The sequence below is a fragment of the Dipteris shenzhenensis genome, chromosome 14 (genome assembly GCF_047967505.1).
Source record: "Dipteris shenzhenensis isolate YYH24624 ecotype China chromosome 14, Dip_SZ_1.0, whole genome shotgun sequence".
In the NCBI taxonomy this organism is placed as follows: domain Eukaryota; kingdom Viridiplantae; phylum Streptophyta; class Polypodiopsida; order Gleicheniales; family Dipteridaceae; genus Dipteris; species Dipteris shenzhenensis.
This window is the reverse complement of record NC_141609.1, coordinates 47,159,256-47,182,395: the sequence shown is the minus strand read 5'-3', so window position 1 is coordinate 47,182,395 and position 23,140 is coordinate 47,159,256. Positions and strand designations below refer to the sequence as shown.

The following is a 23,140-nucleotide window of genomic DNA, read 5'->3' as shown; positions in this document are numbered from 1 at the left end:
TCTTGAATGGGGAGAATCCTCGTGTTAACTAACAATGTTTTGACACATGTTACATCACATGGTCAACATGACCAAGTAGTCCCTACATCCACCAAACAAAATGGGTAACAAAAATTGTGGATGAGGCTAAGGGCATTGTCAACAAGATGAAGTCTTAAGAAAGCCTTAAGGGTTTGGTTAAACAACTCCACATAGCACAAAACATGATGATCATGAGAGTTTGGTAAAACAATTCCACAAGTATTTCAAGCACAAAACATGAGAGTAAACTAGACCACAAGATGATGAAAAGCAAAGATGCTCTCATAGGACTCAATGTGGATGACCTCATTATAGTGGGTACCTTGATCAAGAAGGTCAAGGTCAACTACGCAAACAACTCAAAATGCATGATTTGGGATTGTTGCAATTTCATTTGGGTATTGAGGTGGTATGAATCAATGATGGCAAATTTTAAGTCAAGTAAAAGGTACATCGACTCTCCGCTTTAGTAATTCAAGATGTTGAATGCCATTCCAATCAACACGCTAATGGAGATCGTGTGTCTACATTAGAATGGAACAAATAGGATTTTTAAATACCTCTGTGAATTCCATTAACCGACGACTCATTTTGGTTGTAATGCAAGAGTCTGGAGGTGGAACCAAAGTGTACACCTATTTCAAGATATATATTTATGCTAAATTCACACTGTGTACTATGGTACAACAAGAAGCAAGCCACCATGGTATTCACAATTTAGGTTAAGTACACTTATCTTGCCAAGTGTGCTTGTGAGGCCATATGCATGAGATGGCTCCTATGGATCTTGGTATTCTCTACTATGTGCCAACATTTGTATCACCTAAAGGTGTTGTGTTAGCTTAAGGCAGCAAATATGTTCATAGGGACTTGGGTCATGTTCCATTGCGAGGAGGCATGAAGGTGAAGTTCTACAAGGACTTGGGTCATGTTCCATTGCGAGGAGGCATGAAGGTGAAGTTCTACAAGAGGACTAATCACAAAAGGGTATCGAAGGTAACTACTCTATGGGATTTATGAGATAGAAGGAAGTTGGAGGGTTCAAAAATGAGTCAAGCATTAGAAAAGGTGCATTTGAGAAAGGATAATAATGGAGAAATGGATCTCAATCACCAACTTTAGGAGGAAAACGAATTAGAAATACTAATCTAGCATGTTGGGTTGGACCAAAGCTCATACCTTGCTAGGTGACTCTCACAAATGAGGGAGATACTAGTACAGATGATAGAGACAGTATCACCTCTCTGAAAATATCCCTAAGTACAAAGCAAAGTCAAACAATAGCAACCGAGTATACTATCTCCAAAAGGCCAAAATATATCCAACAACAAAATGCTCATTTTGGATACAATGGTGGAACATTGATTTAAGCCCACGTGAGAGAGAGCTAGTAACCTTCCAAACTTTGTGCAAATTTCAATGTTATAACATGAGGAAAATATTTCGAAATAATGTTGACACCCCAAGCAAAATGTTCAACAACCAATAGAAGAACAACGCAAACGCCAAGGCAAAGTACAAAGCAAAGCTTCAACAAGATAGCGCCCAATAATTTCGCAATTCTTCACGTCAACAACTAGCATCAATTTCAACGTCATCAACAACGTACATTAAGAAGAGACTCCTAGCACGGGGAATACACTAAGCCTCGTGGAGCAATAATATTTAGGCTAGTCAAATAGTTGTTGTAGAGCTTCGAAGTAGTTGCATAATGGTGTTTGTGGAGAGGTATAGCAAGGTTGAGTGGTAGCAATTGAATGGTGTGTTTAAGTAAACGAGTAAAGTGTATGAAAGCAGTATAAACGTGTGCACAAGAGTAAGATGAAGCCATGGGTGTGTTAAGTGTGATACAACACACACGCTTGATGCACATAATAAAGCAATGAATGAAGTTATACTCCTTCCCCGACTCGCTCCAAGTCAAAGTGGCAATATGCGCAATATCTATTGCAAATAAATTCAAATTCGTCGTTCCATTTTCTATGAGAATGTAATCCTCAGGGGATGGTTGTGGACATTACGAATCCACTCTACGATAAACAACCACTTCCATTGGCAATTTGGTCATAGACATATTTCTTTTGCGGAGCTCGAGTGTGGGCAACTTATACACGTCTTAGTGAAACGAAGCATGTAGCACTTAGGAGCCAACATGCTCCTTTACACTGAATACATTTTTACGTTTAAAAACACACCCCCCCCCAACAACAAAAAACGTCTACCAAGCATGAACAAAATGTCTGCTCACCAACCAGTAAAATGATTTAAACCGTGGCCTCCAGATCCTCAATGGCACAACCCGGGTTTTCGATAAAAGGTTAAGTCTCTCTATAATACATAGAGAAAATGGAGACGATCATTTCCAATCTTACTCCAGGCTGTAATGAAAATATTTACATGCTCTGCTGCTTGAATGTTTTTGAAATTGTCGATTCAATTCATTCCATGCTGAACATGTATTCATAAATGAAGGTTCAGGAGCAGACAGACAAGGCAATGATTACCCACCACCGATCTGCAACAAAGCCACCGGACAACTTTGCAAAACTCTATTGGCCCTCAATCAACCCTCCCTGCTCATAAAAGTGGCTTAAAAAAACCTTCCAAATTACCAAAACCATCCTGTGTGCCAACGTCAGCCTTCAGAAAACAAGCCAGCCAGATCATGTTTGGGCTTCATTCAAGTCAAAATCTTCTGTATCAACTTCTAAATAAGGATTGCTGTCATTAAGTAAAGTGTCGTGGTTAGCATTGTGCTGCCCATAAAATGCATAAAATGTACAACTCAAGATTCCCAGAACAATAAATCTCACCCAGGCCTCCCAATGCAGCTGCACGACAACAGTTTAACATTAGACCACATCAGGGATTGAAATATGAACATGGAACCTTGTACCAATGCAGAGCGGAATTTTTGTTTTAACACAATTATGCGCATTAAATGTAAAGAACAATCGACCTGGACTACGTGAACTACAAGCATGCAAGGGATTTAGTTTCCATTACTGATTCCACAAGCATGTTCAACAGTAGAGAGAATGAGTTTCCTTGCAACACAATGTTTTCATCCATTTTTTAAAGACCAAACATTATGCACCATTCAATAAAACTCCATACACAAACCTGAGCAAACAAGAACATGTTAAAAAGCAAGCCCAGCATTGGAACAGTAGGGATGCCTGGGCAAAGGAACCCTGAAGGTTGCTTGTACACCTGCCAAACATACCCTTAAGTATAAGTTGCCATTTCTTGTTTTAAAAAAGTTGCAAATTTAAGAATGTAACTAAGGCTAAACAAACATCTTGCAGAGTATCTCATAAACTAAACCACATAGGCACACACACACAGACTTCTCTCTGTTATTTTTTTTTCTCTTTTGTCCTTTGTTCTTTTGTGGAAGGGGGGAAGAGGGGAAGTCAGAAAGATAGACAAGCTGCCTATTCCCACATGCTCATTCACAAGTGATCCTGAATCGCCTGGGATTGATTGAGTAAAGCAAAGAGATTTAACATTAGGACATAAGCTTGCAATGGCACTTTTTCTAACTTTCATATGGGCTGTTTTGAAAATAACTCATTGGGTTTATATTATAAAGTCAAAAAGAGACCAGTCTTTATAATATAAACCCACCTTTTTTTTTTTTTTTTTTGGGGGGGGGGGGGGGGGTGGGGTTGGGGGGGGATAACTCATTGGAGATTATGCTGCTAATGGCAATTTCATGTCCAGTAAAGCAATTGACATAGGACGAGAGTCCCCACATGGAAGAAATGCAGCATATAAGATATTTACAATGATGAATGAAAGTAATTATTCTAAATGACCATGCATATGGCCAACACCCAGTGACTATACATTGACGCATATGAACAATGTCTCCTAATCAACCAAAGTCTTTTTCTACCGATGCATACAATTTTAGATTTAAAAAGGTGTTTACAAATTCCTATCGTATTCTGTTTCCATTGGTTAAACATGAGACTTCACCACCAACTAGAAAGCACATAAATTAAGGGCAACAAAGGGACTCGATTCTTTGATCACAAACTACTTAAGTTGTTAGGTATGCTATATATGATGAAAAAGATGGCTCTCATTAGTGCATCAAATTGATTATAAAATATGGATACAGAATTGGCTCAATTGAAATGCATAACTTACTAATTCTCAAACCTTCAGTAGATACCAAATGTATTACAATATTGAAGCAAGAGAAGCTATAAAGATGCAAGCTTAGCAAGTAGTACAAAATAAGACTTACTTGGCGAGTATACATAGGAACTGTGATAATGATACCAACCACAAGAGCCACAATCATATACGCATAATGTAAAGAAAATCGAAAGAATAGACCAATAGCGATGCCGCATAGTGCAACCCCCAACATGCAACTGATTGCTTCCTGTGATCTCGTTAAAATCGTCTTGCCAAGTTTCCCCTCATCAAAGGGATCTGTTGTGACCCGTAGCACAAGGACGCAACCACAGACAACAGAGTATCCTGACTGTTGATAAGAGAATTGAATCAGAAGGTTGTATAAAGAGCATTCTCTTTGAACAATAGAGCCTAGCACAAATTTTGAAATATGAGTGTGACACGAAACTCACCAAGGTTCCAACTGAAAGGATATGAGAGAGATGGCTAACATCAAAAAAAGTTGCTAGAATGCCAGCAATTAAGCCACACCAAATTTGGGCCATAACTGGAGTATGATGCTGTGGGTGAACTTTTGCCAAAAAAGAAGGGACAAGCCCATCACGCCCAATGCCGAGGTATAGTCGTGACTGAAAAATAGAAGCGAATTGAAAATCAGTGCGCCTCACCTCCTTTAAGAAAAGACTTATTGCCGGCATCAAATTTCAGTTAACTTAGTTGAGAAAACCAAATTTGGCATATACCTGGACATACAACCCAACCAAAACAGTGGTAGTCAGACCAGCAACTGCACCAACGCTTATGAAAGCAGTCATATAACTCAAACCCCTTTCATAGAAAGCTTCAGCTAAAGGTGCATCACCCGCAAGATCTTGGTATGGAACCATTCCAGTGAGTACCAAGCATACACCAATATACAGTACTGCACAGGTAAGCAGGCTGACAAGTATGCCTATTGGTAAATCCCGCTGTAATCAGTAACACATAATTAAATCAATGCCCACAAATCATTTGCAAAAAATGGCAGAATCTGCATCGTCCAAATAATAAAAACATGTGAAATCACCTTTGGTCTCTTACTTTCCTCTGCTGAATTAGCAACTGCATCAAACCCTACATAAGCAAAGTAAGCAACTGTAGCTCCGGTGACAATCGCTGATACCCCATTTGGCGCAAATGGAGTCCAATTTGTAGTATCTACTTCAAATGCTCCCATCACGATAACAACAACAACAATCAATACCTGTGTAAAACAGCACACTACCATGAGTTTGAAGCAAAGTGTTCACTCAAGTCCCAAGCAGAACTGCTTCCAGAAGAGAGCACATTAGCAAAATTATGCCCCAAAAAAAGGGATAATAGGGTACTATGAATCAAGCAAAGCGGAGACCAGACAACTTGTCCAATGTTAGCTTCAAGGACTGGGAAGATCTTAGTACTGAAGCTGGATAGTTGTCAACCCCTCCAAGGATGATCGTTTTGTAATATTCAAAATTAATCAATCCTGAAGGCTACACGCTCAAGAATCGAACCCAGGCCCTTAGTACAAACAATTGCTCTTGGGGGGCACATAGTGAAACTCAACCCAAACGGTTCACAAGTGTGTACAAAGACATGTAATAGTAGCAACGAATTTCCTCATGTAATAGTAGCAACAATTATCTTGTCCATATCTGCATTGCAGGGAGCAAAAATAGAAGCATCTCACTTGATGGATTATCAAAACAATAGCAAGGAGCACAACCAAAAGACACATACCCTTCTCAGCCAAGTCTTTTTGAAAGTCTTTAGTGTGGTTTGTAAAATATAAAATGGCAAAAGGGCAACCAGTTAGCCTAGAGCTATGATGATTGTCAAAGTCGTGCTCATGCGGAAGTGCAATTTTCCACTTAAATTACTCAATAAACTTAGAATTTCAAATAGCCATTATTTAGAAATTAACAAAACACTCATATATCATCTCAATAGTGGCACGAAATGCCGTTTTTCTCAGGCGAAACGTAAAAGCAAACAGTAAGAAAACAAAAACGGGCAAAACGTCGTTTATGTTTCCCTGTTTTTTGGGAAACCCTATTTCGGGTTTTTTCGCCCCCTGTTGCCTTGTTTCGTCGCCTGCTGCCTGCTGCCTCTACCCTCTACCCACCTGTTGCAGCCTGCCTCTACCCTCCACTCTCCTCTACCCTCTCCACTCTCCTCCTAGTACTACTCCTCATACTCCCTCCTTGAGTCCTCCTCCTCTACCCTCTCACTCTCCTCCTCCTCCCTCCTGCCCGCAGAGGGCTTTATCCCAGCGTACCTACTCCTCTCCACAATGCTGAAAGACTGTATTCGAGCCATGCCACCTACATTTATAGTTAGGCGGGAGATGGTGAATCCAAGAAGTGGAAATGCAGCTATTGCGGCATAAGCAAAACTGGGTCTGTCACACGGTTGAAAGACCATCTAGAGGGTGTTCCCAACAAGGATACTGAACCGTATAAGTTTGTTCCTCTTGATGTGAAAGATGGCCTTCAAAAATGGAAGCGTAAGCGCATGGCTGCAACAAAGAAAAGACAAGTGCATTGGGTTCAAAGAGAAGTAGAGGGGCATCTGCAACATCAAGCGTGGGTCCTAATGCTAGGAGGACACACTTGCCACATGGATCAGATAGTGTGGATGCTAGAGGCTCATTGCAAAGGTCTAGCATTCAAGCATGCATGCAAAAGCAGGCAGTCACAGAGGCCACTAATGAGCTCACCAAGCTCTTTACACAATGTGCAATACCCTTTCATGTGGCGAAGACTTTGCGATGGAAGAAGTCCATGAGAGCTGTTAGTCACATTGGGTATGAAGGGGAAGGGCCCACATGTAAAGCTTTGAGGACACGAGAGCTAAGAAGCAAGAGGACACATGTGGAAGCACAAATGCAGCCCTTGAAAGAGGCTTGGCAAAATATGGGTGCACACTCTTATGTGATGGATGGTCGGATCTACGCAAGAGGAGATTTTAGTGTCTTCTTACAAGGAGACCATGTTCTTGAGAGCCATAGGTGCCTTTACCACAGGTACAGTGATTATAGGATTGTACATTTTGCGCACATGCGTGCAGCCATCTTAGAGATAGGTGCGGAGAATGTGGTGCAAGTAGTGACAAATAATGGCAACAATTGTGTGGCTATGGGTGAGATGTTGGAAGATGAGTTCCCAAAGATTGTGTGGACACCATGTTCAATGAAGATTGGAGGATGATCTTCTGTAGTTTTGCAATCATAGCCTCTCAATTGGTCAACCAACGGCTAGGCTCCAAGAGACGCGGTTGCATCCCATCTCCTGGTGGAAGAAATATGGCAGCTGTGCACCTACTTTGGTAGACACAACTTGAAACTTCACTACTTGTAACTTAACTTTTAAGCAGCTTCAAGTTGTATAAATAATACGTTAGTGATACCTATCTTTGCTTAAATGGATTATGGCAGAAAAGACTTGCTATACGAGTTCTCTCCCAGGAATGTAGTTCGGGTCCTTGTGAGAGAAATTGGAGCACTCAGGCCCTCTTCCACACAAAGACCAGGAATAGATTCAGCACGGCGCAGTTGGAGCGATTGAAGTTATGCCATTGCAACCTCCGCCTCCTTGAGTACTCCGCCAGCTCCCTCGAACCTCGCCAAGTCGACATAGACAAGGTGGACGAAGAGAAGATGAAGGCCATACTAAATATCCAACAAGAGGATTATGCCATGTTGTACAAGGAGATGTCGGCACAAGCAAATCGCACACAATCGCAGCCATCTAGAGATGGTGCTAGCACTTTAGCTGCACCCGATGATGCTGTTGCTTCTTCAGACAGTGACACCCATGGCTCATTTGAGGACGAGGAACCAAAGGATGCTGGTCAATGGATGATGCAAATGATGGAGATGAGACTAGTATTGTAACTTCAGTTGGACAATGCTAGCCTAGTACTACTAGATTAGGCCCTAGGGATACTTCAGATGTGTCCTAGTCTCTAGAGTCTCTTAGTCTAGAGTCTAGACTATGTTATTTCTTTTTTTGATGATCATTGATGCAGTACAAACTTTACTTTGGTATCTGGCTGCCTTTTTTTGGACATGATTCATGATCATGGATGCTAGCAGCTACTATGGGTGTGCTTTTATTTTTTTGACATAGATATGTCACATGGATCATGCATTTGGAATCTAGATAATAGTAGATATTATGATGCTTGTTACTTATGCAGTCACAAATTTAATCCATTTCAGATTGTTGGAACTTGTTATTGATTCTTGAATCATTCATGAATGATAGATCATAGAATCATAGATATTGAAGCATCATGCATGTTGCATTAGTCATGACTTAATGGCAAATGCTAAGTAGCATAATTTGTCACTTTAAGCACTATATTCATAATTGTATTATGTATAAAAAAATTATTTTTACACATAAATTGTACTATATTGCCGTTTCTTGTTTCGTGGTTTCGGCTCGGGCAGAAAACTCCGTCTCTAGCGTTTCTGCCATTTCCATTGCTACCGTTTCCATTTCGGGTGGCAACTATGTTGACATCTGGTTTTCACACAAATGGTAGAGTAGGGAAAGGGATAAAGGGAGAAGAATCCAATGCCCGAATTGCACTTCAGTAGAAGCACGACAATAACAGGTATCAAAGCATGGTTTGCTTTCCAATTAAAGAGCTTGAAAATACTTCAAACATAGCTTAGGAATATTTGTGTGCCTGCTGGCATGATTGTGGGAGTCTATGTTTACCCCAAACTTTAATCCCAAAAGAAGCAAGGGAGAACAACAAAGAAAGCAACCCTGACAGCCAAGAAGACTGCGCCCACAAAGCAGCGGAAGATTGAGAAGCATATCAATTAGATGTGACCAATTCACTTGCAGTCAAAGGAGGAGACTCCCGCGACGCAGGAGACTGGAGAAGAGTCCGCTAGAGACGAGATGGCGCCGGATATCTTTTAGGTCTCTTTTAAAGCTGAGATAGAGACAGATTTGAATAAAAAGTTTTCAGCCATAAATAATGCACTTTAGGAGTCATGAGAGAAATCAATATGAGGGAAGTGGGAAAAGCAAGCAGCCAAGGAAAATCCAACAGCCAAGTTTGCCCAAAGGAAAGTCCTTAGAGATCAGCTCAAAAGGAAGGAAAGAAGACCCAGTCCGAGCATGCTGTAGGATTATGCCGAGATGATGAGGAACATGAGCTTCAAGATGTGGTGAACATGATCCACCAAGGAAAACTATGAGGGGGCGTTATAGATTAGAGTCACCAAGGAAAACTATGAGGGGGCGTTATAGATCGTAATCGGCCTGGGAGGTATGCGGATGACGCTGACGCCATGAACCTAAAAGGAAGATTAAGTTGGGAGAAAAGCATGTACACATGTCAAAGTATGATGGAGACCATAAGCCCGAGGTGTTGCTCGGTTGGATTAGGAGTTTGGATACTTAACTTTACACATGAGGAGACCGGCGTTATAGATCGGAATCAACTTGGGAGTATATAGATGACATTGATGCCATGAACCTAGAAGGAAGATTAAGTTGGGAGAAAAGCATGTACAATTGTCAAAGTATGATGGAGACCATAAGCCCGAGGTGTTGCTCGGTGTGTGTGTGTGTGTGTGTATATATATGTATATATATGTGTGTATATATATATGCATAGCACACACACACACACATACTTCATCTAGGTATATGCTTCTGAATCATCTAGGTATATGCTTATGCCGTATTAGCAAACATGCAAATTTCACCTTGTGAAGTTTTCGTCCAAGTTGCGGCCTGCTGGTATTGCGATAATTCTTTCTATCTTAAATGGTGCGTTGTCCTATTAGCTAGATTTAGATTTAGATGCTTGTTTAGGAGAGACTAAAATGAAATCGTTTAGACTTCACAAGCAATTGTAGCTTGAATGAAGAGATTTGGACTACTTTTTGATTAGCCTTCTCCTTTAGTGCTAGCCTTCGTCATGGCAGAGTTTGCCCTTCACCTCTGGAGTGCCGACAGAAACTCAGTACAAAGACTTTGTATAAATGGATGCTCAAGTATGTGTGGGTGTGTGGATTTATATGTGTGAGAGCATACTTTTATACTATGGTCTACATCCACTGTTGGGCGCTGATGACGTCAGTGGGCATGTCATAGTAGCTAGTCCCTGCTATGCATGATGGAGTTTATGGTTTTCAATCTTATGAGTGACTCTCGTGAGATTGAAACTGCACTATGTTGTGTTTTTAGAGGATGAGTTTGGGAATGTTCCTGAATTCATCTAGGTATATGCTTCTGCCATATTAGCGGACATGCCAATTTCACCTTGTGAAGTTTTTGTCCAAGTTGCGGCCTGCTGGTATCGCGATAATTCTTTCTATCTTAAATGGTGCGTTGCCCTATCAACTAGATTTAGATTTAGATGCTTATTTGGGAGAGACTAAAATGAAATCGTTTAGACTTCACAAGCAGTTGTAGCTTGAATGAAGAGATTTGGACTACTTTTTGATTAGCCTTCTCCTTTAGTGCTAGCCTTCGTCATGGCTAAGTTTGCCCTTAATCTCCGGAGTACCGACAAAAACTCAGTACGAAGACTTTGTATAAATGGATGCTTAAGTATGTGTGGGTGTATGGATTTGTATGTGTGAGAGCATACTTTTATACTATGGTCTACACCCATTGTTGGGCGCTGATGACGTCAGTGGAGATGTCATTGTAGCTAGTCCCTGCTATGCGTGATGGAGTTTATGGTTTTCAATCTTATGAGTAACTCTCGTGAGATTGAAACTGCACGATGTTGTGTTTTTAGAGGATGAGTTTGGGAATGTTCCTGGATTCATCTAGGTATATGCTTCTACCGTATTAGCGGACATGCAAATTTCACCTTGTGAAGTTTTCGTCCAAGTTCAGCCTGCTAGTGTTGCGATAATTCTTTCTATCTTAAATGGTGTGTTGCCCTATCAGCTAGATTTAGATTTAGATGCTTGTTTGGGAGAGACTAAAATGAAATCGTTTAGACTTCACAAGCAGTTGTAGCTTCAAGGAAGAGATTTGGACTACTTTTTTATTAGCCTTCTCCTTTAGTGCTAGCCTTCGTCATGGCTGAGTTTGCCCTTCACCTCTGGAGTGCCGACAGAAACTCAATACAAAGACTTTGTATAAATGGATGCTCAAGTATGTGTGGCTGTGTGGATTTGTATGTGTGAGAGCATACTTTTATACTATGGTCTACACCCATTGTTGGGCGCTGATGACGTCAGTGGGGATGTCATAGTAGCTAGTCCCTGCTATGCGTGATGGAGTTTATGGCTTTCAATCTTATGAGTGACTCTCGTGAGATTGAAACTGCACTATGTTGTGTTTTTAGAATATGAGTTTGGAAATGTTCCTGGATTCATCTAGGTATATGCTTCTGCCGTATTAGCAAACATGCAAATTTCACCTTGTGAAGTTTTCGTCCAAGTTGCGGCCTGCTGGTACTGCGATAATTCTTTCTATCTTAAATGGTGCGTTGCCCTATCAGCTAGATTTACATTTAGATGCTTGTTTGGGAGAGACTAAAATGAAATCGTTTAGACTTCACAAGCAGTTGTAGCTTGAATGAAGAGATTTGGACTACTTTTTGATTAGCCTTCTCCTTTAGTGCTAGCCTTCGTCATGGCTAAGTTTACCCTTCACCTCCGGAGTGCCGACAGAAACTCAGTAAGAAGACTTTGTATAAATGGATGCTCAAGTATGTATGGGTGTGTGGATTTGTATGTGTGAGAGCATACTTTTATACTATGGTCTACACCCACTGTTGGGCGCTGATGACGTCAGTGGGGATGTCATTGTAGCTAGTCCCTGCTATGCGTGATGGAGTTTATGGGTTTCAATCTTATAAGTGACTCTCGTGAGATTGAAACTGCACTGTGTTGTGTTTTTAGAGGATGAGTTTGGGAATGTTCATGGATTCATCTTAGGTATATGCTTCTACCGTATTAGCGGACATGCAAATTTCACCTTGTGAAGTTTTCGTCCAAGTTGCGGCCTGCTGGTATTGCGATAATTCTTTCTATCTTAAATGGTGCGTTGCCCTATCAGCTAGATTTACATTTAGATGCTTGTTTGGAAGAGATTAAAATGAAATTGTTTAGACTTCACAAGCAATTGTAGCTTCAATGAAGAGATTTGGACTACTTTTTGATTAGCCTTCTCCTTTAGTGCTAGCCTTCGTCATGGCTGAGTTTGCCCTTCACCTCCGGAGTGCCGACAGAAACTCAGTACGAAGACTTTGTATAAATGGATGCTTAAGTATGTGTGGGTGTATGGATTTGTATGTGTGAGAGCATACTTTTATACTATGGTCTACAACTCTGTTGGGCGCTGATGACGTCAGTGGGGATGTCATAGTAGCTAGTCCCTGCTATGCGTGATGGAGTTTATGGTTTTCAATCTTATGAGTGACTCTCGTGAGATTGAAACTGCACTATGTTGTGTTTTTAGAGGATGAGTTTGGGAATGTTCCTGGATTCATCTAGGTATATATATATATATATATACACACACATATATATGTATATATATGTGTATTATGCATATATATATACACACACACACATATATATACATATATATATATGAATCTAAGAATGTGCCCGAACTCATCCTCTTAAAAATCACAACAAATAGTGTAGTTTCAATCTCATGACAGTCAGTCATAAGGATGAAACCATAAACTTCATCATGCATAGCAAGGACTAGCAACTATAACATCCCCACTGATGCCATCAATACCCAACAGTGGGTGTAGACTAATATGTAAACATATGCTCTCACACATACATATCCACCCAAGACATTGCAATGGGAGAATGCACTCGTTCCCTTCTGTTAGAAATTACCCAACAGAGGGTACACGCAGCGGAAGACTTATAGTAATGCCCAAGAGCTCACACAGTGTGCGGTGTGGGTGTGGAATCACAAACTTCTTTACTTATGTGCATACAATAGGTGTGCAAACTCATCAATGATGTGGTCCTCTGATCTTACCACAAGGTCCTTCTCCTATCTGCTGGCTATCTCTAGACTCGAGTCCGCCTGCTCCACCTCAAGCTTCTGTAGACTATTCGTCCAGATCCCTTCCACCTTGCTGTCTTTGCACCAGCCTAGGTGGGCAGCACTCTGAGCTAGATCTGCAGCTCTACAGCCCACTTGAATCCTCCTAGAGAGAGGCCCACAGGTGCCTGTTCTGCTGCTCCTTCTGCTCCCTGAACTGCTGCTGCAAGTGATGATGAAATGAGGCTAAATGGCCTCTTTATATAGGCCCCAAGGCCTGCACCAAAAAACCGACTGGTCAGCCCTAATCTGGCCGACTCAGTCTGTCTGAAAACCGACCCCACAGCTCCCCATTTATGGGACTGTGGGCTGCCCTTTTGGGGCTCTCATTACAAGGGCCCTTGGCCCACAACACTAGGGCTTTGGCCCTCCTTTCAAGGGCAGATGCCCTACTATATATACAGGGTCCAGCCCCCCCAAAACCTACTGCAAACAGTGCGCCTCCATGTCCTAGATCCATCGCAATCTGTCCCAGACTGTCTTGCCTCTGCTCCGGGCTTGTTCCAGCTCTTGGGCTCCTGCATGAGCTCCGTACGTGACCCTGAAACCAGCCGTACAGCAGGCATCTGTAATCCGTACAGATCTGCCATGCTTCCGTACTCTCTTGGCCCTCTGTCCTGCCCATAACAGTTCTAGATGTGCTGCCCACATGACAGCCACGATGCTGTCTATGTGGCAGCCCCTTTCTCTCTTTTTCTGTTGGGTACTTCCCTAGGTCTCCCTCCCCCATGCTCTCCTCATATGGGGGCTTACAGATGGGGAGGTGACCTTTCCAACACCCCCTCTCACCGACACATCTCAGCCCAATGCCAACACGTCGATGAAGATGCTCCAGTAACTCCCTGGTCGTAGTCCTCTGGAACCTTTCGGTGTCGAAATCTTTTCCTGGCTTTGCATCCAGTGGCTCCTGCTCCACCAGGTCCGGGTCCGGTTCCGCACACCATCCTGGTACACAGGTCCATCTCTGGTAGCACCTCCTGGTACCACCTCCTTCAGTCATGTTCCCGCCTCTGAACTCGAGCAATCCAGCCGTCACGATCTTCCAGTCGTCCCCCTCATATTGAGTGAACAACCTGGAGTCTTCCAGGCACCATGCTCTGAGGGTCTGTTTCAACCCGTCCTTCCTTTGGCAAGGTCTGCAACCGATGAATATTTCCAGATAACCTGGACCATGAACTCTCGCTGAGTTCTCAAGCAGGTACTCTTCTGGCTTGAGTACTCTTTGTCCATCACCTTCTAGCCATCTGCGTCCAAGATTTGAAGAAGCACCAATACTTCCCCTTCTGCCTTCGAAGAAGGCCAATTCCTTCCAATCTCTTATCACCTAAGACAAATGAAGAGCAGAGTCTCTCCACAGCATGCTATAAAGGCTCAAATGCAGAATATCAAATACATACCAGACTGTTGTACTGCCTGAATGTTCGCTCTGAAAGCAAACCCTGTATCTCGATGAGGCACCCGCCAAGATCCTGTGTAATCCTGTACTGTCCCCTTCTGAAGTCCAGCATCCATCTGACCATGAGACCCCAGGGCTTTCCATGGAATCCACCCTCGTGTCAGTGTCAACAGCCACACATCTGCAAGGTACCAAGCGCTCCATACTGTCCTTCACCTTCACAAAGGTATCTGACTCCTCGTCGACCCACATCTCTATGTCAGACATCCTTACTGTGAATTCGGGATCAACATATCTAACCTCGGTAACACACGGTGATGTCACCAGGAACAACTCTTCGATTACCACATTTGCTTTGGCCTTTCCCCCTGAATCTGAGTCAGACTCCTGTTTGTTTTTCAGATCCGCCTTTTTCTTTCTGCAGTCCTTTGCAAAATGTCCGGGCGTATCACAATAGAAACACTTCTTCTTGTGCTTCCTCTTCGAAGTCCCCTCGTCGTCAGAGTCATCTTTATTGGACTTGCCACCGTTAGGCTTGCCCTTTCCTTTGCCAGTGGAATCCTTCACCAGCATCGCCTTGTCATCTTTATCCTCGTTGTAGAGCTTCTCCCGAGCTTCCTCCTGTAGCAGTAATGGACACAACTCCTCATATGTCAGAGGTTTGGTCCTCTGTCCTGCTGTCACAGCCGTAACAAAGCTCTTGAAACTCCGAGGCAATCTCCTCAGTACCATCAAGGCCAGATGGCATGAGCCTGTCTTCTGACCAATTGCTGCCAGCTGATCCCGCACCACCTTGACCTTCGTCAAATGGCTATGTATCGTATCGCCTTCTTCCGTATCAAGATTGTAGAGTTGATGCTGAACAAGCACAATCCGGGAGGTATTGTCTGTCTCGTACAGATCCTTCAGGGTGGCCCACGCCTCTACTGACGTCTCGGCCAGCTGGATATGCGGAAGAACGGAGTCCGCCGTAGTCCCTATAATTATTGCCAGGGCATGGGCATCTCTTTCTTCCCAAGCATCAAGCTCCTCTCTGTCTACTGCCATGAGTACCTCCCCTTTACTGTCCACCATGTCCTCCGGCTTCGACTCCTCTCCCGTGGTCAGCTTCCACAACTTCCGAGCCACTAAATGACTCTGGATCTTCACTTTCCAGATCGGGTAATTAGTCCCATCCAGGTTCCCAGACTCTCCAAAATTAGGGATAGTGAAAGAGAGAAAACTGGAGGAGGAGGAAGGGAAAGCAGGGGCTGAAGAGGCTGTAGATGTCGACATCTCTGCTGTTTATACCACACAGCAAAGTCAACCAAACTCAATTTTAGTAAACCTGAACTCTGAACGCACCTGACTGAACCTGAGTCACCCTCCTTCTCGCAAGGGCACAATCCTCCAGTCGTGGAAGTCGATTCCCTAGAGCTTCTGAATCAGGGTCGTCCTTCAGCAAGGTCCCTGCCTTCAAGCTCCCACACCTGTGAACCTCCTACTTGGGCTCTGATACCATGTTAGAAATTACCCAACAGAGGGTACACGCAGTGGAAGACTTATAATAATGCCCAGGAGCTCACACAGTGTGCGGTGTGGGTGTGGAATCACAGACTTCTTTACTTATGTGCATACAATAGGTGTGCAAACTCATCAATAGACAATGAACCAACCAGATAGAGAAACCACCAAAATATATATTTCCGTCCACAACTATGGACACAATACAAAAGAGACAGATCCAGAGTCCCACCAATGATGTGGTCCTCTGATCTTACCACAAGGTCCTTCTCCTATCTGCTGGCTATCTCTAGACTCGAGTCCGCGTGCTCCACCTCAAGCTTCTGTAGACTATTCGTCCAGATCCCTTCCACCTTGCTGTCTTTGCACCAGCCTAGATGGGCAGCACTCTGAGCTAGGTCTGCAGCTCTACAGCCCACTTGAATCCTCCTAGAGAGAGGCCCACAGGTGCCTGTTCTGCTGCTCCTTCTGCTCCCTGAACTGCTGCTGCGAGTGATGATGAAATGAGGCTAAATGGCCTCTTTATATAGGCCCCAAGGCCTGCACCAAAAACCGACTGGTCAGCCCTAATCTGGCCAACTCAGTCTGTCTGAAAACCGACCCCACAGCTCCCCATTTATGGGACTGTGGGCTGCCCTTTTGGGGCTCTCATTACAAGGGCCCTTGGCCCACAACACTAGGGCTTTGGCCCTCCTTTCAAGGGCAGATGCCCTACTATATATACAGGGTCCAGCCCCCCCAAAACCTACTGCAAACAGTGCGCCTCCATGTCCTAGATCCATCGCAATCTGTCCCAGACTGTCTTGCCTCTGCTCCGGGCTTGTTCCAGCTCTTGGGCTCCTGCCTGAGCTCCATACGTGACCCTGAAACCAGCCGTACAGCAGGCGTCTGTAATCCGTACATATCTGCCATGCTTCCGCACTCTCCTGGCCCTCTGTCCTGCCCATAACAGTTCTAGATGTGCTGCCCACATGACAGCCATGATGCTGTCTATGTGGCAGCCCCTTTCTCTCTTGTTCTGTTGGGTACTGCCCTAGGTCTCCATCCCCCATGCTCTCCTCATATGAGGGCTTACAGATGGGGAGGTGACCTTTCCAACACATTCTCCCATTGCAAAGCCGAAAATTTTGAACATTTTGGCTTTGCAAGGAAAGAATGCTACCGGTGCTGTTCTCACATTACAAACGCAAATTTTTGAATTAGGACATTGCAATGGGACTAGTGCCATTCTCCCCTTGTAAATCCAAAATTTTGAAAACTTCGGCTTTGCAAGGGGGGAATGGCACCCCTTGCAAAGACAAATATTTGAATTATGACATTGCAATGGAAAAGCCAACATTTTGAACTATGGCATTGCAATGGGAGAATGACTTCCATTGCAAAGCCTACAGTTTGAATTAAGGCATAGCAAGGGGAGAATGAACCAGCAATGGCACCATTGTGGATTTGTATGTGAGAGAGGAAGGTTTGCCTCTGGATGGGACTGGAGTTTAGAAAGAAGAGAGATAGATTTCAAATGAATAAACCAGGGTTTCCTACCAGGAAACGGAATTCTAAGCCAAATCTCAATCATGGAGGACACTAAGCACTTTAAACTGAATCAGCCACAAAACACAGCACCAGGTTGGAAACAGCTCGATCAACAACTATCACAAAGCATAAGAAAGAGGGCTTGTGGATTAGGCATGACAGAGCACACAAGTTTTCATACTGTCCCTTACAAAAGAAAGAGAACAAAAGCCTGCAGGAGAAAAGGAGACAATGAAGATAAAAGCTGTGTTTGACGAGGAGGAGGTAGCAAATGGACCGGAAACTAAAATCTTGAAAGCATGGAGACATCTGGGAGAGGTAGATAAACTAGCCTTAATAATGGCTCGTCCCATAATATTTTCTCACCCGAGTTGGCTTCATCTTTGAAGATTGCTCCAGACCCCGACCAAGGGAGGAAAGCAACGTGAGCATTTCATGATTCACCAGTGAATCTTCTTGTATCTGTTGGCAACCAGCTCAGAGTACACATCCAAGGGTACCAGGACCACATGGACTTTTTGGTCGGAAGAATACTTGATGTGGACATGGTGTTGGGATACCCTCGGCACTGTAGGATGCAGCCCACTTACCATTGCCGCCCAACAGGCTAGAAGATCTCACCATAGATTTACTTCCAACTAGCACACCACCTAATAGACCACCTTATTAATTGAGCAAACCACAGCAAGAAGAGATTCGAATACAAGTTCAAAAATTACATAAGCATGGATCGATCAAACCCAGTAGTTCATTCTTCTATTCGCTAGTTCTTTTGGCACTCAAGAAGAAAGAATCATAGAGGATGTGTGGACTATAGGGCATTAAATAAGATAACCATCAAGAATCGCTTTCCAATCCCACAAATTGACAAGATTCTAGATAGTTTGAAGGGCACCAAAATTTTCAGCCAACTTGAACTACAGACGACTGAGAACATGCCATAGAACGGGGATAGCAGCCCTATTTCTAGTTTTTAGGCTGGTTGCAGAAAACAGCACTAAATCTATGGGATTATCCCCATGCTATTCTTGTCAATTTTTTATATGGGATAATCCTTGAAGTGCCACATGGCAACTCTAGGATGTCCTAAATTTTAAACATTATTAACCCTACCAAAATACAGTATACTGAGGAGTTAATCCTGAATTACTCATAAACCCCTTTCCAAAGAATGTTACAACTATGGTAGATTAAGCTAGTCTTTTGTTACACATTTGAATGATCTAAAAGACAAGTGGAAATTTTGACAGTAATAAAATAAGCAAGGATTCCCCTATGAAGTTTACTAAAAACCTCTGTTCATGAAAAACCATTCAACCGAAATAAGTGGCTTCCTTCATATGAAATGCACTACACAAAAATATACCCACATTCCTTTCTGTGCATATTGTGACTGGAAATGGACAACTCATTCTGTAGTGAAAACATATTTGCAGCTCTCATGACTTCCTAGACAAGTTCCTCATTGAGTCAGCTGCTTTTAAATGTGATTGTAGCACAGATCTCATCCAAAACTTAAAATCTCACCTTTATAACTGTCATGATAGCATTAACAGTTGCAGATTCGCGTACGCCTTGGATGAGGACAAGGGTTATAATCAAAAGCAATACTGGAGCTAATAAATTGATGGACAAAAAACCACCCAGAACCGATTTGCCTCCAGGCCCAAGCCACTGGGGTATTCTCCCACTTAGTACAGGAATCAGTTCTAAAATGTTGACTAAATAACTTGACAGACTGCGTGAAATGCTGGCTGCACCAATATGATAGTCCAACATAAGCTGACAAAAAACGCAGAATGCAACTAGCTCATTGAAAGCAGTGTATGCATACAGGTATGCTCCTCCAACAAGTGCCGGAAAGCGAGATGATAGCTCTGCATAACACAATGCATTCACCACACATGCTAATCCAGCCAGCCCAAAGCTTACAGTCACACCTGCACATCCAAGCTTCAAATCAGCTGATCATTATACCAAGAGTACTCCAAATCTCTTATACAAAAGAAAACCTACAGCTGCATAACTTCATAACACTGGTATATACCCAAATTGAAAAGTATGGAGCAACAAAAGTGGCAAAGAGAAAGATAGAGAGAAGAAAGAAAGCTTTATTAACCTCTGTGGACAGCCAAAAAAGCCTAGGAGATTACAACAAAGTGAAATCATCATAAGAGGATACCCCCATGGAGGGAACTAGAGGTGTCTATAACACCTCCAAGAAACAGGACTCTCGATGAAACTGGAATGTAGGAATGAAACTCCATGTGCTGGGAGCTGTTCCTGTCATGTCTTTTCACATGTATGTCATGTGTCAAGCGTAAGTGACCTGGGCCCTAACTAGGGTCCCATCTGGAGTCAGTTATCTCTAGATACTGTCTGAGATCTGTCCTCTGCTCCTCACTATGGGATGTACTCTTGGGCCGCATGAAGGAGCTTGACATTGGGATACCACAATGATAGGGGTGGGTGCTCATTGGGCCTGTGTCCCGTCTCCTAGAAGCACCAATTGTTGACAATATGCTGCTGATCTGGCATGCTTGAAAGTCAAGGTCTCGGTCCCAACATCTCTTATGAGGAATTAGTCTGTGATCCCATGTTGCAAGCCTCGTCAACTACCCATGGGACCGTGATCTGTGCAATCTGGCTCGAAGAACTATGCGATCACGCTCTGAAATTGACCTGCCCACATCCCTTGTCTCTGTCTCTGTAATTTGAGTAGGCACTCTTGAAGGTGGCTAAGCATCTTAAATCTAGATAGGAGAGGAAGTGGGGGGGTAGTAGCGGCCTCGGATCTCATAGTACACTGGACACCTGAAGATGAAATGCTCCTCTACCTCAATCTCTTGTAGGTCACACAAGGTACAAATCTGCCTTTCTCTGGGTAATACCTTAGCTCCAATGCAGAGTAGATGGGTTGAAACCCAAACTGCCCAATAGAGATCCTCAAATGAGTGGAGGATATCCCAGAGGATCAATGAAGCCCTCATCAGAAATGTATAGGTAGTGATCTCTATAGAAGTTGAGCTTCACTAGGAGCTCCTCACTCGGTGCCAGTGCTAAGGCTCACACTTATATAGGCATAGGGTTATCTTAGATGTCTCAACCCTAAGACTACCCTAGCTGTACCAAAGGTATGTCATGTCCTAATTGTCGCAAGGTTAGGCTACATAACCCTAGGTTAACCTTACCTCCTTAACACTAGTCATGTTATGTCCATACGTGGACATAACATTCCCCCCCTTATATAGAGAAGGACTGGGACTTAAACTCTGGACATTGTTGCTGAAGAGAATCAATGCTAGCAGCCACTACTTTTATACGGGCTTCATACAACATCAAATTCATCTTCGGCATTTTCTTCCTTGCATGCTTAGAGACTTGCTTTCAGTCCGTTGCCTATGATATATGTATCTAAGGCAGTCTTGCAGAGACAATGGAAAGGGGAGCAATACACCACATGCAGTCTTGCAGAAACAATGGAAAGGGGAGCAGTACCCCACCATGTGTATTGTGCACCCCTAAAAGGTGAGACATTTCAGAACAAGAGAATATTTACTGGCAAAGTTCTCACGTAGGACCTGTTAAGCCTACCAGACCATCACCCAAACTTCTATCCAAGGTCCGAATATCAAAAAAAGGCGCTCGCAAACATGACCTTTTGTGCCATTTTCTGTAAGTCGATAACGCGGAAAAGTCAATTACAATAACTCTTGAAGCACGTACTTAGAATGAGTGACTGGACCGCTCGTAGAATTTGCCATGTATTTTGATCAATTAAGAACGATCCCACCTGCACAAATGCTTTCCGCATATGTAGAATACAAAACCATTTTACATCGTCGTTTTTGTTACATAGCTCTGCAGGTTTTAATTGCCGAAGAAGCAACTACAGACACTATGGCAGGAATCAACAACCGGGACCATGCACCTGAACGACACTATGCAGCAATCCCAACAGCAAGGAGGAGGCCAAACTTACCAGGCCCAGCGTCATTAGCGACGGTTCCGGTCACAACAAAGATGCCTGCACCGATAGAAGCCCCGATGCCAAGGAGGATGATATTGAAGAGACCCAAGTGTCTGGTGAGATGGGCCGGGGCAGAGGAGGAGGAACCACGATGGGCATTGTGACGAAGGGGAGTTTTCACTCGAAGGGCAGCGCGTCCGAGATCAGACCACCAGGAAGATTTCGCCATGAATCCAAGGATAGCAGGAAAGCTCAAAGGGAGATGTCTCCTCTTGGTTTTCTTTTTCCCAAATGCATGCCACCCAGCATGGGCATGGGTGCTGTGCCCAGCAGGCATTGATAATAGATATCAAGCTCACACACGGCACTCTTAAACCAAATTTACTTTACTTTAATCTATGCTCAGCCCAAAATGGTCATGGGTTGGTGGAGATGCAACCTCCACCCTTGGATCAATCCCTCTTTAACAAAAACCGGCAGCCGTAACTGCCACATGGCAGAATGCCTATAAGGTACGAAGGTGCAGAATGCCTATAAGGTACGAAGGTGCAGAATGCCTATAAGGTACGAAGGTACGAAGGTATGAGATACATGAACAAAGTCAATGATCCCTATGAAGGTATGATATATGTGAAGGATGCCTATATGGTAGACATCTCTATTGCATTATTTCCAACGGAGGGGGTCATGCATGAAAAATGTGACTCTCACATGCATTTAATATGAAGGCATTCTAAAATCATTCTTTTAATAAAAAAATATTTACGAAGGGGTATTATTTTATTTTTTGGGGAAAATGCTACAAATTTGTATAGATCTAGTGAGATGGGAAGGGACAGAGGAGAAGGAGCCACAAGCAATGTCATAAATGGGAATATTCAGTCGGAGGGCAGCCTATATCTAAGATCAAACCACTAGGAACATTTTGCCATGAATTTGAGGAAAGTAGGCCTAGGTTAATAGAAGATGCCTCCTCTTTGTTTTCATCTTCCCAAATACATGCCACCCAGCATAGGTGCTGAGTGCAGCACACATTCCTAGCAGGCACACTAAGTTCACACATGACACTCTTAAACTAAATATACTTTACTTGAATCGAAGCTTGTCCAAAAGCCATTGCCTTCCAAGCACTCCTTTGGTAGCCAAACCTTTGGTGCATGGAGGCACTCTTGGCCAATTGAGGAGGGATTGATTTCAAAATTGCTCCAAAATTTTGTTTGACTAGGGATACCTGAGCCAAGCTGGCATAATAGACATTGATTCTCCTGAAGGCACAAGGGTTCGAGGACCAGGTCCTTGTTAGGCAAGCACATGTTGTTCATGGTTCAACTCGGCATAAAACTTCATAAACAATTGCTATATTATGGACTTCCTCAACAATACACCCTAAAATGGTAGCCTCCATCCACATGGATCTTCTTATATGCTTTGCTCATGGGGAGAGGCTTGCCCTTGATGTTGAGCTTAGCTCTCTCTCAAGCCACC

At 43.2% G+C, this 23,140-nt stretch overlaps 1 protein-coding gene across 1 annotated transcript; it reads right to left on the bottom strand.

Annotated features, from left to right (window-relative positions):
- Positions 1-1,996: 1,996 nt before the first annotated feature.
- On the bottom strand, positions 1,997-21,979 carry CAT9 (cationic amino acid transporter 9). The gene is made up of 8 exons (XM_087384354.1): positions 21,668-21,979; positions 19,213-19,625; positions 5,240-5,416; positions 4,917-5,141; positions 4,626-4,802; positions 4,280-4,522; positions 3,145-3,234; positions 1,997-2,852 (listed from the first exon to the last, which is right to left on the bottom strand). The coding sequence occupies exons 1-8, from the start codon at positions 21,882-21,884 to the stop codon at positions 2,685-2,687; spliced, it is 1,710 nt and encodes a 569-aa protein (XP_087240480.1). The 5' UTR covers positions 21,885-21,979; the 3' UTR covers positions 1,997-2,684.
- Between the last annotated feature and the right edge of the window lie 1,161 nt (positions 21,980-23,140).

Excerpts from the sequence above, each read along its gene's own strand:
- CAT9 (XM_087384354.1), bottom strand. The coding sequence starts at position 21,884 with ATGGCGAAATCTTCCTGGTGGTCTGATCTCGGACGCGCTGCCCTTCGA. Across the intron at positions 5,142-5,239 it reads AGGAAAGTAAGAGACCAAAG|CGGGATTTACCAATAGGCAT; the intron begins GTGATTTCACAT and ends TACTGATTACAG. Across the intron at positions 4,523-4,625 it reads TCCTTTCAGTTGGAACCTTG|TCAGGATACTCTGTTGTCTG; the intron begins GTGAGTTTCGTG and ends TCTTATCAACAG.